The sequence below is a fragment of the Dama dama genome, chromosome 15 (assembly GCF_033118175.1).
Source record: "Dama dama isolate Ldn47 chromosome 15, ASM3311817v1, whole genome shotgun sequence".
In the NCBI taxonomy this organism is placed as follows: domain Eukaryota; kingdom Metazoa; phylum Chordata; class Mammalia; order Artiodactyla; family Cervidae; genus Dama; species Dama dama.
In genome coordinates, this window is record NC_083695.1 from 13757907 (window position 1) to 13774345 (window position 16439).

At 44.2% G+C, this 16439-nt stretch overlaps 1 protein-coding gene across 2 annotated transcripts in view; it reads left to right on the plus strand.

The window, feature by feature from the left end:
• The window catches only part of C15H1orf131 (chromosome 15 C1orf131 homolog), a 30547-nt gene extending 17888 nt beyond the window's left edge, over positions 1 to 12659 (plus strand). Inside the window, exons 4-7 of one of the 2 annotated variants that reach the window (XM_061161504.1) lie at positions 10182 to 10277; positions 10407 to 10493; positions 11073 to 11125; positions 12376 to 12659. In XM_061161504.1, coding sequence (XP_061017487.1) covers positions 10182 to 10277; positions 10407 to 10493; positions 11073 to 11125; positions 12376 to 12514 — 375 coding nt within the window. In that variant the 3' untranslated portion in view covers positions 12515 to 12659. The remainder of the gene's footprint in view (positions 1 to 10181; positions 10278 to 10406; positions 10494 to 11072; positions 11126 to 12375) is intronic. The other variant, XM_061161505.1, reaches the window with a different exon arrangement.
• Positions 12660 to 16439: the final 3780 nt, after the last annotated feature.

Below are 16439 nucleotides of genomic sequence, written 5' to 3' on the forward strand. Positions count from 1 at the left end.
TCTGTAGGGAGTTTTGGAATCTCAGAGGGCAACATAACCGGGAGGAAAAATAAATAAATAAAACCCGAACAGATTATGTGCCTAACCACAACTCCCAGCGGAGAAGTAGCCCAGACGCTCCTGTCCGCCACCAGCAAGCAGGGGCTGAACTGGGAGGCGCTGGCTGCATTGCTGGGCCTGAATGCCCTAAGGGCAATCTGAGGGAGCTAACATGAGACAGCAGCCCAAACTGTGGGTTAGCCAGAGAGGAAAAAAAAGAGGAGAGAGAGAGATAACTTCTCTGCGAAAAGCTCTAACCCGAGGCACTGCAGGCCCACTCACAAAACAACAGACTGAGCCAATACCAGAGGAGAGCTAGCAGGCTGCGGACCGGCCCATCCCCCGCTGGAGGCAGGGAGGCAGGCAGCAACAGCCAGAGCCGGAAGGTGAGGGGCAAACTCGGCCCCAGAGACGGCATCCTCTACCAAACTGTGAGCAGGCTCCCAGTTGCTAACCAAGTCTTCCTGGACTCCTGGACGGTTGACATCCATCAGGAGGGTCGCAGCCAGAGATCAGCTCCCCAGAGGAGACACACGGCACTCCTGAGACGGCGCTCCCGAGCGGCTGGGATGGGGAGCCAATAAGATGCACTGCCCACTTGGGGAGAGTGCACTCACAAAGCACCTGGTGGCCTGAGCTGCTCGGACCTGGGAAGGGCACAAAACGCAGGCCCAACTGAGTCTGCGCCTCATGGAGGACCCGAGAACCTGAACCTGAGCGGCTTAGGCCTGGGAAGAGCACGCAACCGAGGGCCTGCCTCAGACAGTTCCCGGCAGAGCAACCTGGAGCCTGAGCAGTGTAGATGGGGAAAGCACACACGCCGTGAGCAGGGCAAACCCAGTGTGACCGAGACACTGCGAGCGCTCCCCACACACGCCAGGGATGTTTGTCTGCAGTGCTCCTCCCTCCCCACAGCACGACTGAACAAGCGAGCCTAAAAAAGTGACCACCAGCGCCCCCTTGTGTCAGGGCGGAAATTAGACACTGAAGAGGCCAGCAAACAGAGGAAGCTAAAATAGAGAGAACGGCCTTGCAAGTGACAGGTGCAACAGGTTAAAACCCTGCAGTTAGCATTGGCTATACTGGAAGGGACCTATAGACCTTGAGAAGAAGTATAAGCTGGAACACGGAACTATCTGAAACTGAACTGATCTCACACTGCCCTCAACAGCTCCAGAGAAATTCCTAGGTATAGTTTTCTATTATCACGCTTGAATTTTTTTTAACTTTTAAGTTCTTTATTACTCCTTTAATTTTCATTTTTAAAACCTACTATTACCTTGCCAAAAAAAGACCCTATTTTTAAAGCAAATTTCATATATCTTTTTTTATAACTTGTGATAAATTTTTTTTTAATATTGTATTTTTCAGAGTCTAACCTCTACTCTAGATTTTTAACCTTTGCTTTTTCATATTTGTTATCAATTCTGTACCTTTAAGAATCCAATCTTCAGTACCCATTTTTACTTAGGAGTGTGATTACTGGCTTGAGTGCTCTCTCCCCTTTTGACACTCCTTTTTCTCCCCCAGGTCACCTCTATCTCCTCCCTCCCCCTTTGCTTCTCTACTTAACTCTTGTGAATCTCTTTGGGTGTCCGAGGCTGTGGAGAACACTTAGGGAACTGATCAGAGGCTAGCTTGGTCTCTCTCCTTTTGACTCCCCCTCTTCTCCTCCTGGTCACCTCTATTTCCCACCTCCTTCTTCTCTTCTCCATGTAACTCCATGTAACCTTTCTGGGTGTCCCCCACTATGGAGAATCTTTTCACCATTAACCTAGATGTTTTATCATACGGTGCTGTATAGATGGAGACATCTTGAGGCTACTGTAAAAATAAGACTGAAAGCCAGAGGCAGGAGGCCTAAATCCAAAACTTGAGAACATCAGAAAACTCCTGACTCCAGGGAACATTAATTGACAAGAGCTCATCCAAAAGCCTCCATACCTACGCTAAAACCAAGCTCCACCCAAAAGCCAACAAGTTTCAGAGCAAGACTTGCCAAGCTAATTCTCCAACAACGCAGGTACATAACTCTGAGCACAAAAATACAGGTGGCCAGAAGTCACACCAAACCCATAGACATCTCAGAACTCACTACTGGACACTTCATTGCACTCCAGAGAGAAGAGATCCAGCTCCACCCACCAGAACACTGACGCAAGCATCCCTAGTTAGGAAACCTTGACAAGCCACTCGTCCAACCCCACCCATAGCAAGGAACCTCCACAATAAAGAGGAACCACAAACTGCCAGAATACAGAAAGGCCACCCCAAACACAGCAACCTAAACAAGATGAAAAGGCAGAGAAATATTCAACAGGTAAAGGAACATGATAAAAGCCCACCAAACCAAACAAAAGAGGAGGAGATAGGGAGTCTACCTGAAAAAGAATTCAGAATAATGGTAGTAAAAGTGATCCAAAATCTTGAAAACAAAATGGTGTTATAGATAAATAGTCTGGAGACAAGGATTGAGAAGATGCAAGAAAAGTTTAACAAGGACCTAGAAGAAATAAAAAGTCAGTCAGTCATGAATAATGCAATAACTGAAATCAAAAGCACTCTGGAGGGAACCAACAGTAGAATAACTGAGGCAGAAGATAGAATAAGCGAGGTGGAAGATAGAATGGTGGAGATAAATGAAGCAGAGAGGAAAAAAGAAAAAAGAATTAAAAGAAAGGAGGACAATCTCAGATGTTTGGGACAATGTTGAATGCCCCAACTTTCAAATCATAGGAGTCCTAGAAGAAGACAAAGAGAAACGCTGTGAGAAAATACTTGAGGAGATAATAGTTGAAAACTTCCCTAAAATGGGGAATGAAATAGCCACCCAAGTCCAAGAAACCCAGAGAGTCCCAAACAGGATAAACCCAAGGTGAACCACCCCAAGACACGTATTAATCAAATTAACAAAGATCAAACACAAAGAGCAAATATTAAAAACAGCAAGGGAAAAGCAACAAATAACACACAAGGGGATTCCCATAAGGATAACAGCTGATCTTTCAGTAGAAACTCTTCAGGCCAGAAGGGAATGGCATGACATAATTAAAATAATGAAAGAGAATAACCTACAACCCAGATTACTGTACCCAGCAAGGATCTCATTCAGATGTGAAGGAGAAATCAAAAGCTTTACAGACAAGCAAAAGCTGAGAGAATTCAGCACCACCAAACCAGCTCTTCAACAAATGCTAAAGGATCTTCTCTAAACAGGAAACACAGAAAGGTTATATGAATGCGAACCCAAAAAAAAAACAAAGTAAATGGCAACGGGACCATACCTATCAATAATTACCTTAAATGTAAATGGGTTGAATGCCCCAACCAAAAGACAAAGACTGGCTGAATGGATACAAAAGCAAGACCCCTATATATGCTGTCTACAAGAGACCCACCTCAAAACAAGGGACAGATACAGGCTGAAAAAGAAGAGCTGGAAAAAGATATTCCATGCAAATAGAGACCAAAAGAAAGCAGGAGTAGCAATACTCATATGAGATAAAATAGACTTTAAAATAAAGGCTGTGAAAAGAGACAAAGAAGGACGCTACATAATGATCAAAGGATCAATCCAAGAAGAAGATATAACGTTTATAAATATATGTGTACCCAACATAGGAGCACCACAATATGTAAGGCAAATGCTAACAAGTATGAAAGGGGAAATTAACAATAACACAATAATAGTGGGAAACTTTAATACCCCACTCACACCTATGGACAGGTCAACTAAACAGAAAATTAACAAGGAAACACAAACTTTAAATGACACAATGGACCAGCTAGACCTAATTGATATCTATAGGACATTTCACCCTAAAACAGTCAATTTCACCTTTTTCTCAAGTGCACACGGAACCTTCTCCAGATAGATCACATCCTGGGCCATAAATCTAGCGTTCGTAAACTAAAAAAAATGGAAATCATTCCAGTCATCTTTTCTGACCACAATGCAGTAAGATTAGATGTCAACTACAGGAAAAAATATAAAAATATGGAGGCTGAACAGCACACTTCTGAATAACCAACAAATCACAGAAGAAATCAAAAAAGAAATCAAAATATGCATAGAAACAAATGAAAATGAAAACACAACAACCCGAAACCTATGGGACAGTGCTAAGGGGAAGGTTCATAGCAATACAGGCTTACCTCAAGAAACAAGAAAAAAGTCAAATAAATAACCTAACTCTACACCTAAAGCAACTTGAAAACGAAGAAATGAAGCACCCCAGGGTTAGTAGAAGGAAAGAAATCTTAAAAATTAGGGCAGAAATAAATGAAAAAGAAACAAAAGAGACCATAGCAAAAATCAACAAAGCCAAAAGCTGGTTCTTTGAGAAGGTAAATAAAACTGACAAACCATTAGCCAGACTCATCAAGAAACAAAGGGAGAAGAATCAAATCAACAAAATTAGAAATGAAAATGGAAAGATCACAACAGACAACACAAATACAAAGAATCGTAAGAGACTATTATCAGCAACTATATGCAAATAAAATGGATAACTTGGAAGAAATGGACAAATTCTTGGAAAAGTATAACTTTGCAAAACTAAACCATGAAGAAATAGAAAATCTTAACAGACCCATCACAAGCACAGAAATTGAAACCATAATCAGAAATCTTCCAGCAAACAAAAGCCCAGAACCAGACGGCTTCACAGCTGAATTCTACCAAAAATTCAGAGAAGAGCTAACACCTACCTACTCAAACTCTTCCAGAAAATTGCAGAGGAAGATAAACTTCAAATTCATTCTATGAGGCCACCATCACCCTAATATCAAAACCAGACAAAGATGCCACAAAAAAAGAAAACTATAGGCCAATATCATTGATGAACATAGATGAGAAAATCCTTAACAAAGTTCTAGCAAACAGAATCCGACAACATATTAAAAAGATCATACATCATGACCAAGTGGGCTTTATCCCAGGGGTACAAGGATTCTTCAGTATTCGCAAATCAATCAATGTAATACACCACATTAACAAATTGAAAGATAAAAACCATATGATTATCTCAATAGATGCAGAGAAATCCTTTGACAAAGTTCAACATCCATTTATGATAAAAAAAAAAACCCCTCCAGAAAGCAGGCATAGAAGGAACATACCTCAACATAATAAAAGCCATATATGATAAACCCACATAAAACATTATCCTCAATGGTGAAAAGTTGAAAGCATTTCCCCTAAAGTTAGGAACAAGACAAGGGTGCCCACTCTCACGGCTGCTATTCAACATAGTTTTGGAAGTTTTGACCACAGCAATCAGAGAAGAAAAAGAAATAAAGGTAATCCAGATTGGAAAAGAAGTAAAACTCTCACTGTTTGCAGATGACATCCTCTACATCAGTTCAGTTCAGTTCAGTTCAGTTCAGTTCAGTCGCTCAGTCGTGTCCGACTCTTTGCGACCCCATGAATCGCAGCACGCCAGGCCTCCCTGTCCATCACCAACTCCTGGAGTCTACTCAAACCCATGTCCATAGAGTCAGTGATGCCATCCATCCATCTCATCCTCTGTCGTCCCCTTCTCCTCCTGCCCCGAATCCCTCCCTGCATCAGGGTCTTTTCCAATGAATCATCTCTTCGCATGAAGTGGCCAAAGTACTGGAGTTTCAGCTTCAGCATCAGTCCTTCCGATGAACGCCCAGGACTGATCTCCTTTAGGATGGACTGGTTGGATCTCCTTGCAGTCCAAGGGACTCTCAAGAGTCTTCTCCAACACCATAGTTCAAAAGCATCAATTTTTCGGTGCTCAGCTTTCTTCACAGTCCAACTCTCACATCCATACATGACCACTGGAAAAACGATAGCCTTGACCAGAAGGACCTTTGTTGGCAAAGTAATGTCTCTGCTTTTTAATATGCTATCTAGGTTGGTCAGAACTTTCCTCCCAAGGAGTAAGCGTCTTTTAATTTCATGGCTGCAATCATCATCTGCAGTGATTTTGGAGCCCCCAAAATTAAAATCTGACACTGTTTCCACTGTCTCCCCATCTATTTCCCATGAAGAGATAGGACCAGATGCTATGATCTTAGTTTTCTGAATGTTAAGCTTTAAGCCAACTTTTTCACTCTTCTCTTTCACTTTCATCAAGAGGCTTTTTAGTTCCTCTTCACTTTCTGCCATAAGGGTGGTGTCATCTGCATATCTGATGTTATTGATATTTCTCCCGGCAATCTTGATTCCAGCTTGTGCTTCTTCCAGCCCAGCATTTCTCATGATGTACTCTGCATATAAATAAGCAGGGTAACAGTATAGAGCCTTGACGTACTCCTTTTCCTATTGGGAACCAGTCTGTTGTCCATGTCCAGTTCTAACTATTGCTTCCTGACCTGCATACAGGTTTCTCAAGAGGCAGGTCAGGTGGTCTGGTATTTCCATCTCTTTCAGAATTTTCTACAGTTTATTGTGATCCACACAGTCAAAGGCTTTGGCGTAGTCAATAAAGCAGAAATAGATGTTTTTCTGGAACTCTCTTGCTTTTTCTATGATCCAGAGGATGTTGGCAATTTGATCTCTGGTTCCTCTGCCTTTTCTAAAACCAGCTTGAACATCTGGAAGTTCACGGTTCACGTATTGCTGAAGCCTGGCTTGGAGAATTTTGAGCATTACTTTACTAGCATGTGAGATGAGTGCAATTGTGTGGTAGTTTGAGCATTCTTTGGCATTGCCTTTCTTTGGGATTGGAATGAAAACTGACCTTTTCCAGTCCTATGGCCACTGCTGAGTTTTCCATATTCACTGGCATATTGAGTGCAGCACTTTCACAGCATCATTTTTCAGGATTTGAAATAGCTCAACTGGAATTCCATCACCTTCACCAACTTTGTTCGTAGTGATGCTTCCTAAGGCCCACTTGACTTCACAGTCCAGGATGTCTGGCTCTAGGTGAGTGATCACACCATCGTGATTATCTGGGTCGTGAAGATCTTTTTCGTCCAGTTCTTCTGTGTATTCTTGCCACTTCTTCTTAATATCTTCTGCTTCTGTTAGGTCCATACCATTTCTGTCCTTTAACAATCCCATCTTTGCATGAAATGTTCCCTTGGTATCTCTAGTTTTCTTGAAGAAATCTCTAGTCTTTCCCATTCTGTTGTTTTCCTCTATTTCTTTGCATTGATCGCTGAGGAAGGCTTTCTTATCTCTCCTGGCTATTCTTTGGAACTCTGCATTCAAATGGGAATATCTTTCCTTTCCTCCTTTGCTTTTCACTTCTCTTCTTTTCACAGCTATTTGTAAGGCCTCCTCAGACAACCATTTTGCCTTTTTGCATTTCTTTTCCATGGGGATGGTCTTGATCCCTGTCTCCTGTACAATGTCACGAACCTCCGTCCTCTACATAGAAAACCCTAAAGACTCCACCAGAAAATTATTAGAACTAATCAATATATATAGTAAAGTTGCAGGATATAAAATTAATACACAGAAATCCCTTTCATTCCTATACACTAACAATGAGAAAACAGAAATTAAGGAAACAATTCCATTCACCATTGCAAAGGAAAGAATAACATACTTAGGAATAAATCTACATAAAAAAACAAAACACCTATATATAGAAAACTATAAAACACTGATGAAAGAAATCAAAGAGGACACAAATAGATGGAGAAATATACCATGTTCGTGGATTGGAAGAATCAATATAATGAAAATGAGTATACTACCCAAAGCAATCTACAGGTTCAGTGCAATCCCTATCAAGCCACCAACGGTATTTTTCAGAGAACTAGAAGAAATAATTTCACAATTTGTATGGAAATACAAAAAACTTCAAATAGCCAAGGCAATCTTGAGAAAGAAGAATGAAACTGGAGCAATCAACCTGCCTGACTTCAGGGTATACTATAAAGCTACAGTCATCAAGACAGTGTGGTACTGGCATAAAGACAGAAATATAGATCAATGGAACAGAATAGAAAGCCCAGGGGTAAATCCAGGCACCTATGGACACTTTATCTTTGACAAAGGAGGCAAGACTATACAATGGACAAAAGACAATCTATTTAACAAGTGGTGCTGGGAAAACTGGTCAACAACTTGTAAAGGAATGAAACTAGAACACTTTCTAACACCATACACAAAAATAAACTCAAAATGGATTAAAGATCTAAAGGTAAGACCAGAAACTATAAAACTCCTAGAGGAAAACATGGGCAAAACACTCTGATGTAAATCATAGCAGGATCCTCTATGACCCTCCTTCCAGAGTAATGGAAACAAAAGCAAAAATAAACAAATGGGACCTAATTAAACTTAAAAGCTTTTGCACAACAAAGGAAACTATAAGCAAGGTGAAAAGACAGCCTTCAGAATGGGAGAAAATAATAGCAAACGAAGCAATGGACAAACAATCTCAAAAATATACAAGCAACTCCTGCAGCTCAATTCCAGAAAACTAAGCAACCCAATAAAAAAATGGGCCAAAGAACTTAACAGACATTTCTCCAAAGAAGACCTACAGATGGCTAACAAACACGTGAAAAGATGCTCAACATCACTCATGATCAGAGGAATGCAAATCAAAACCACAATGAGGTACCATCTCATGCTGGTCAGAATGGCTGCTATCCAAAAGTCTACAAGCAATAAATGCTGGAGAGGGTGTGGAGAAAAGGGAAACCTCTTACACTGTTGGTGGGAATGCAAACTAGTACAGCCACTATGGAGAACAGTGTGGAGATTCCTTAAAAACCTGGAAATAGAACTGCCATACAACCCAGCAATCCCACTGCTGGGCATACACACCAAGGAAACCAGAACTGAAGGAGACACATGTACCCTAGTGTTCATCGCAGCACTATTTATAATAGCCAGGACATGGAAGCAACCTAGATGTCCATTGGCAGACAAATGGATAAGAAAGTTATAGTACATTTACACAAGGGAATATTACTCAGTTATTAAAAAGAATGCATTTTAATCAGTTCTAATGAGGTGGTTGAAACTGGAGCCTGTTATACAGAGTGAAGTAAATCAGAAAGAAAAACACCAATACAGTATACTAACACATATATACGGAATTTAGAAAGATGGTAACTATGACCCTATATGCGAGACAGCAAAAGAGACACAGACGTAAAGAACAGACTTTTGGACTCTGTGGGAGAACGCAAGGGATGTGGGAGAGAATAGCATTGAAACATGTATATTATCATACGTAAAACAGGCCACCAGTCCAGGTCTGATGCATGAGACAGGGTGCTCGGGGCTGGTGCACTGGAATGACCCTGAGGGATGGGATGGGGAGGGAGGTGGGAGTGGGGTTCAGGATGGGGAACACATGTACTCCCATGGCTGATTCATGTCAGTGTCTGGCAAAAACCACCACAATACTGTAAACTAATTAGCTTCCAATTAAAATAAATTAAAAAAATAAAAATGTGTGAGAAAAAAGGTAGGAAGTAGTTCAGCTGCCAAGGGTGGGTATTGGTGACTTTTTCTCTTTTACAATATTTTTTCATATATATATAATGTATTAAAAAATTTTTTTTAATGTATTTATTTTTTGGCTGCCCTGAGTCTTAGTTGTGTTATGTGGGATCTATGGTTGTGGTGCACAGGCTATGGCGTGCTCAGGCTCATAGCTCCTTGGCCTGTGGGATTTTAGTTCCCTGACCAGGGATCCCACCCATATCCCCTGCATTGCAAGGCAGATTCTTTAACCAGTGGATTAGGGAAGTTCCAACAGTGTTTTTAAAGGAAATGGACCTGTGTTGAAGCTGCTGTGATAAAGTGTTTCTTGGTGTGAGTAGATGTGTCTGGGGAGTGCTTTGTTGCCTTTGCGGGTAGCAGCTTGTTTTAGGGCACATCTGAAGTGCCATAGAGCTCTGTGGGTCATCCTGGTTTTGTCACTGATGTGTGCGCAGGGAAATCTCAGCTTCAGCTGCCTGCATTAAATGTGGGAGAATGGTGTGGGGAAGTCATGAACCTTTGTGAGAGGCTCCACAAAGCCGCTGACCTGCCACCGTGACAGAACTCTTCGGCGGTGTAGCCGGCCGCTGCGGGTCACACATAGTAGCGTTGGGGGTGCAGCGCATCGTGTCTGGTGGGCAGTACCCCTGGGGCTGTGTTCCCTCTGTGGAGTCTCTGGAAGGCACTCGGGTCTGACTCTGCTTTGTATCTGCAGGCTCGCTTGGAAGTGCACCGGTTTGGGATCACAGGCTATGGAAAAGGAAAGGAGAGAGTCCTGGAGCGGGAACGTGCCATTATGCTGGGTGCTCGGGTGAGGGGCTGCCTCTGCCTTCCACCCCAGCCGGGTTATGGAGGAGGGGAACCCCTGAGCAAGGCAGGGTAGGGGGCGCTGGGAAGTGTTTGCAAGATAAAAAATGAGACATGTCCTTTCTCCTTTCAGCCTCCCAAAAATAGTTACGTGAATTACAAGGTTTTGCAGGAGCACATCAAAGAAAAGAAGGCAGCAAAGGAAGAGGAAAAGAGAATGGTAGGTATCATAGCCTCTTTATTAAACTAGAATGGAAAGATGGTGTCAGTTTGCCGCAGTGCAGTGCTGGACCCCTCTGCTTGGAAAGCAGTCTAGGCAGCAACGAGCCTAGAGTTAAATAACCATTCTGTCCACTACTTTGAGTCAGCTGCATTTTGTGATACCAGCCACGTAATCTGACTCATTTACATGAAAGAGTTGCTTTGAAATGGCAAACTCCCGTTCAGATACTATGAGCTACTTTGATCTTTTCACTATATCAAGTTGTTTTGCCTTTTGCACTGTGTAGAACGCACGGCTTATGACAAACCACAAGGGTATGCGGATGTTATGTTCCCTCCCTTTCACTTAAAAATGGAAGGTTTGACCTTTCTACTGTTCATTTTCTCTGAATGGCCTTTCACAGTCTTGAAAGAGTTTTAGGATGAAACTTTGAGTCTGTTACATTTAATGTGCCTACTTGAAAAAATATTAAAAATAAATGGTATCTCTGTGGCTTTTGGTGACAAATCTCTTGCCTTTTTTTGAATCTCCTTTATCCATTATGGATACGTATTTTTTCTTTGATTCTGAAATCAGGCCAAGGACACAGATATTTTCAAGAAAAAGAAGAGGAAAGGACAGGAAGACAGGTAAGTGATACTGTTAGGCACTGGGGTGGAATGGTTCGGATAAACCTTTTGGTTAGTTCTGAAGGTGATACCTTGAATGCACGTGGTGTTTCAAGCCTGCTGCAGTGCTGCATTGTCTCTCTTTTATCCTAAGGCAAGCCCTTGAGGGAGGAGACAGGACTTAGTGAATCGTCCAAGATGAGGTGACTCCCTCAGGGTTGAATCAGGAACCTATTTTCAAGCACCAGACAGGTGCAGTGACTGATGGAAAAGCTGGGACTGCAGTTTCCAACAAGACCTCTGTTCCCTTCTAAGAGAGGTGCTGCTGGGTCAGCATGACCGGCCGGGGTCTGTGTTGCCTGCCTGTCCACAGCCACACAAGGGAGAGCGCTGGGGTTTGAGTAGTGGGACCTTGATTTTCTGCCATTCTGCTTATTTCTTAGCTTTCGTTCAAGTACCTCTTTCTCTCTCCTCAAATTATTTGAAATTATTATTTCAAAATCTACTTTTGTCTACAGCTGGAAGCTGATCATTTATTTGTTTCTGGTTGTGTGGTGTGTTGAGGTCCTGCTGTGTGCTGGGCGCATAGATGTTGGGGGTACAGCCGTGAGCACATTGACGGTCTGTGCCCTGGAGGAGCACACATTTTAGGGCGGGAAGCACATTAAAACCTATAAACAGATATGTAAGGGCATGTCAGGTCCTGGCAGGCTTCGTGAAAGTGTTAGTCTCTCAGCTGTGTCTGATTCTTTGCAGACCCCGTGGACTGTAGTCCACCAGGCTCCTCTGTCCATGGGATTTTCCAAGCAAAAATACTGGAGTGGGTTGCCATGCCTTCTTCAGGGGATCTTCCCAATCTAGGGATCGAACCCAGGTGTCCCGCATTGCAAGCAGATTCTTTACCATCTGAGCCCCCAGGGCAGCTGGCAGGCTTCGTGAGGAGGTTGAAGTTTAGCACACTGTGAGAGAATGTCACTGAAGGCGGGCTGGTGTGCTGTTCTAAGGAAGCCACATCTCAATCTTGAGAACTGAATAAAGAGGAAGATCTGGAAAGACCTGGTAGCAGATTATTCAGGGTAGAAGAAACCAGTGCAAAGGCCCTGAGGCAGGAGGCAGTTCAGGGACCGCAGGAAGGAGGGTGGTACAACCCTGGGCCGGGGCCGTGCCTGGGAAAAGCTGAGAGTTCACAGGAGCAGACCCAGGTGGCCTGTGGTGCTGGGATCATTTGTTTAAAGCTTCGTTATAGTAATTTTCTCTCACTTTAAACGTAGGAAATCAAAGAAGAAGAAGTCTGCTCCAAGTATTTTGTCAAGTGGACGGATTGGGCAGGTTGGAAAATTCAAAAATGGGACATTGATTCTGAGCCAAGTTGATATCAAGAAAATAAATTCTTCCAGAGTGGCTAAATGACATTACTTTATAAAATAGAGAAATGGGAAAGTGCCAAATGGACTGAAACTGGACCCCTACAAGACTTCAGATTATTCTTATTTATTTTGTATTTCATAGACTGTTTTTTATCTTAAGGAAAAAAAAATGAAATAATGAATTTCTAGCTGCTGAAGTATCTGTTTTTTAATGATAACCACATTGGGCCAACTGCAATGTGAATCTGAAGTCAAATTATTGAGAAGAATGTTTAATATTCTCCAGTGAGGTTCACTCAGGTTTCACTTTCACTGGTGCCTTGTGTGTTTACTTGTAGATATTTCATAATTTTACAGATTTGTAGATGCTAATAATTAGCTTAAAATTGCTTTTTAATTTTCTAAAAATGTTTAATCATTAAAGAATTAAGAATGTGATAATTTGTCAGTTGTTTTGTGGGAAAAGCAGTTTAAATTTTCAGCCTACCTAAGGTGTATAAAATCTACTTTGTAAGAAGCTGTATAGATACAATTTTTTGGTAAAAATGAACATGACTATTAAAAAACAGGACCAACAAGTTAAACAAATGTTATCTCCTTCAAAGTCACCTCTTGGGGCAGCCACACATAAAGTTTGGGGAACACAGAGGGGTGCTTCTCAACACTGGCTGACTCTCTTAAGTGGGTCATACGTTGACGTGGAAGGCATTGACACTGTTCAGAGTATGTTTTGAATTGAAGCAAAATCGGAAATGTTTTATTAAATTAAAACACTGGAAGTACTTTTTTTTTCTGGTTTATTTTGAAAGGCAGTATTCATTAGGGTCAGTATTTTGGCAGATTTATTTTAATTAGTCCATTCATTTTTGGCTGAGCTGAGTCTTCTGTCCCTGCATTGTTGCCTGTGGGCTACTCTCGTTGCAGGACAAGGGTTTCTCAATTGCGGTGGCTTCTTGGCGCAGAGCATGGGCTCTAGATGCACGGGTTCAGTAGGTGTGGAGTGCAGGCTTAGTTGTTCTACTGCATGTGGAATCTTCCCAGATTCGGGATGGAACCATTGGCAGGTGGATTCCTAACCACTAAGACCACCAGTGAAGTCCTTGGCAGTTTTTAAGTGTATTTTTTAAGAAGATGTAGAAGATCCCAAACATGACAGAGCCCTAGGAAAAATCTGAGGAGCTGGAAATGACCGACTGGAGTGGGTACCCGGTCAGTTTAACTCACTTTTTTACTGACAGAGAGCCAGGAAACCTAGCAGTCCCGCCTCAGCGCACCTCCCCTGAGCCTTTGTGGCTCAGATAACTGAGCACTTGACCCGACTCTCGACCGGAGTCCCAGGCTAGTCAATTCTGGAAAAGCATGCAAGCTCCTAGTGTAAATTGCCTTCCTTGTTTCTTGTTTCACCTTTTAATTTACGGAGTAAATACAGAGGAGCCGTGTGACCACCGGGTGCTCTGGAAATACTCAGGTCAGGGCGACATGCAAGCCTGCATGCTCAGGACTGATGGTCCCGTGAGACCATGCTGTGTATTTCCCCCTTCGGGAGGCTTCCTCCAGCAAAGGCTGGCCACAGAGAGAGGTGACGGTGAACAGTGCTGCTGGGAAGGAGCCCACGCTTGGGAGCTTAAGTGCTTGCCTGCTGTGTCTTCCATACTCAGCGCCCTTCCCCCTTCACAGGGCGTCTCCCTGATCATGGGCACGCCTGGGCAGATCGGTCCTGCTGCCGTTCAACACTACCACCTGCCCTTAATCCCAGGCACCTGCTTAGGGAACTCATGATTCCCAGCCCCAGAGCTCTTAGCCTTGTGGACAAAGAAGGAAGCAGAGAGCACAGCTGTGTTCCACTGAACCAAGGCTCTTGCCTGGGCAACTATGGGCACCAGCTTGCAGAGGTAGCTGACCCTGACCAGCAAGCGGAGACAGGGCGGCAGTCACCCAGGGGCCAGGGAGGAGTCTACCCCCAGGCGGTCACCCGGATGTTTGCGGTGCTCCCTGCCCCAGTGTTGGTGGTAAATAGACAAGCGCAGGAACCCAGGACTGAGAAGGGCCTGGCAACCCGAAGCCCAGGTCTTCCCTGCCCCCGCCCCTCTGGGGATGAGAGTCCAGGCGCACGCTGAGAGTCTGTGCAGCTCCAGGACCAGCCAGCCTGCCTCGTCTCCGCTTCCCTCACTGTGACTCTGGAGGAGCCTCCGCCTAAACTTCAGGGAAACCTGTGTGTGGCACAGGGCGTGGACTGGTAGGCCCTGCCATGTCCCTCCAGACCCTCTGCCAAGAGCGCTGAGGTACCTGCTTCAGCAGTTAGCTGTTCTCAGGGATGCCCACCCCCTCTAACGTCCCAGGCAGTGATGACTGACGTGAGGGTGTTAGAGCCCAGGCCTTTCATCCCAACTCTGGGTGACTGAGCTGAATGGCCGAGGCCTTTGCTGGGTCTCCCTTGGCCAGATTCTGCTTCCTTCTCTTTGTGTTGATGCCACGAGTTCTCTCTAAGGGACGTCCTGCTCTCTGCTCTCAGAGTCTGCAACTGGCCCCAAAACCTGGCTAAACCACTCGGTGGTCCGGCAGGTGACAGAAGGCTGAGACCAGGTCACCGGCTGTGGTGGCATGTGAGACAGCTGTTCTTGGGAAGCACAATTTGAGAAAAGAGAGTTTTCAGTCAGACACCAGGCTCAGTCTGTGGGTGAAGGGGCTGGTCAGTCTCCTGCATCCTCCCAGGTCAATTAGGACATTTTCCCCAAATCTTAGCTTCCACTTGCAGCCCATGATCAACTTTTCATTCATGAATTTATCCCAACCATGTGTTAACTCTTACCAATTTCTTGCAAAAGTGAGTTTCATGAACTGTTTGACACAATACCTTATAATTGAGAGTCATATGGTACTAGTGGTAAAGAACCCACCTGCCGACGCAGGAGACAGAAGTGAGTTTGATCCCTGGGTCAGGGAGATCCCCTGGAGGAGGGCATGGCAACCCACTCTAGTATTCTTGCCTGGAGAATCCCATGGACAGAGGAGCCTGGCAGGCTAGAGTCCATGGAGTCACAAAGAGTCGGACCCGACTGAAACGACTTAGCACGCATCACATGTAATCAATCACCTCATGATTTCCTGAGCACACGCAGGGAAGCACATTGACCTTGGGCCTCCCCTGGCCCCCACCCCACCCCACTGCAGCTTCTGCTCCATCCAGCTGGCACTTAGGCCACTTTGAAGAGAGGCAGACCTGGCTGCTGAGCAGTAAGCACAGATCAGACCTTGTCTTTCAGCTGTTGGCAGTGTCAAAAGAATTTATTTCAAATCTGCTTAAGGTTGTGGTAAAACTCAAGTTTTCCAAAAGGCGATACACAAAGTCCAACCAACCCCCAAAGACCAGAAAGCACAGTGTTTGCAATTCAAAAAATACAAACGCTTGGGATACCAATACAAAAATTAGAAAAAAGTTGCATACCTTCCCCCCACCTCCCTCCTCCCGGTTTCCAGTGGAATGTGAACACCAACGGGACCAAGAGCTGCCACCCAACGGCAGCAACTCCTGACAGAGAGTGGGCACAGCGGGGGAGGAGTGGGGGAGGGGGAAAGCAGGGTAAAGAAAGACAGGAAGGTGGAGCTTCTGTCATCGACAGCTAAAACAAGGACACGAAGCTTTTTGCTACTTTGAAATTTCCTTTGCCAACGTTAAACACACATCTATCATGCTTAATACAACAGTTGAGTGCGAAAGCAGCAATTCTACATCATGCATTTAACGTTTTCTGCTTTGCTCACTCTGCACTTCCTCTTGGTGCCGAGAAAACCCCGGGGCCTGGGACATCCAGTCACCACTGAGGAGTTGGAAGGGCCCTTCCCCAGCTGCGGCCGCACCCAGGAAACACCCACTGTGTTCCTGTGTCCACAGCTGCCAGCTGTCATTTTTCCGGACCCGAAGCCTATCTCGGATTCTCCTTGGAGGCTTTCTGAGGTCCTAGTCTGAG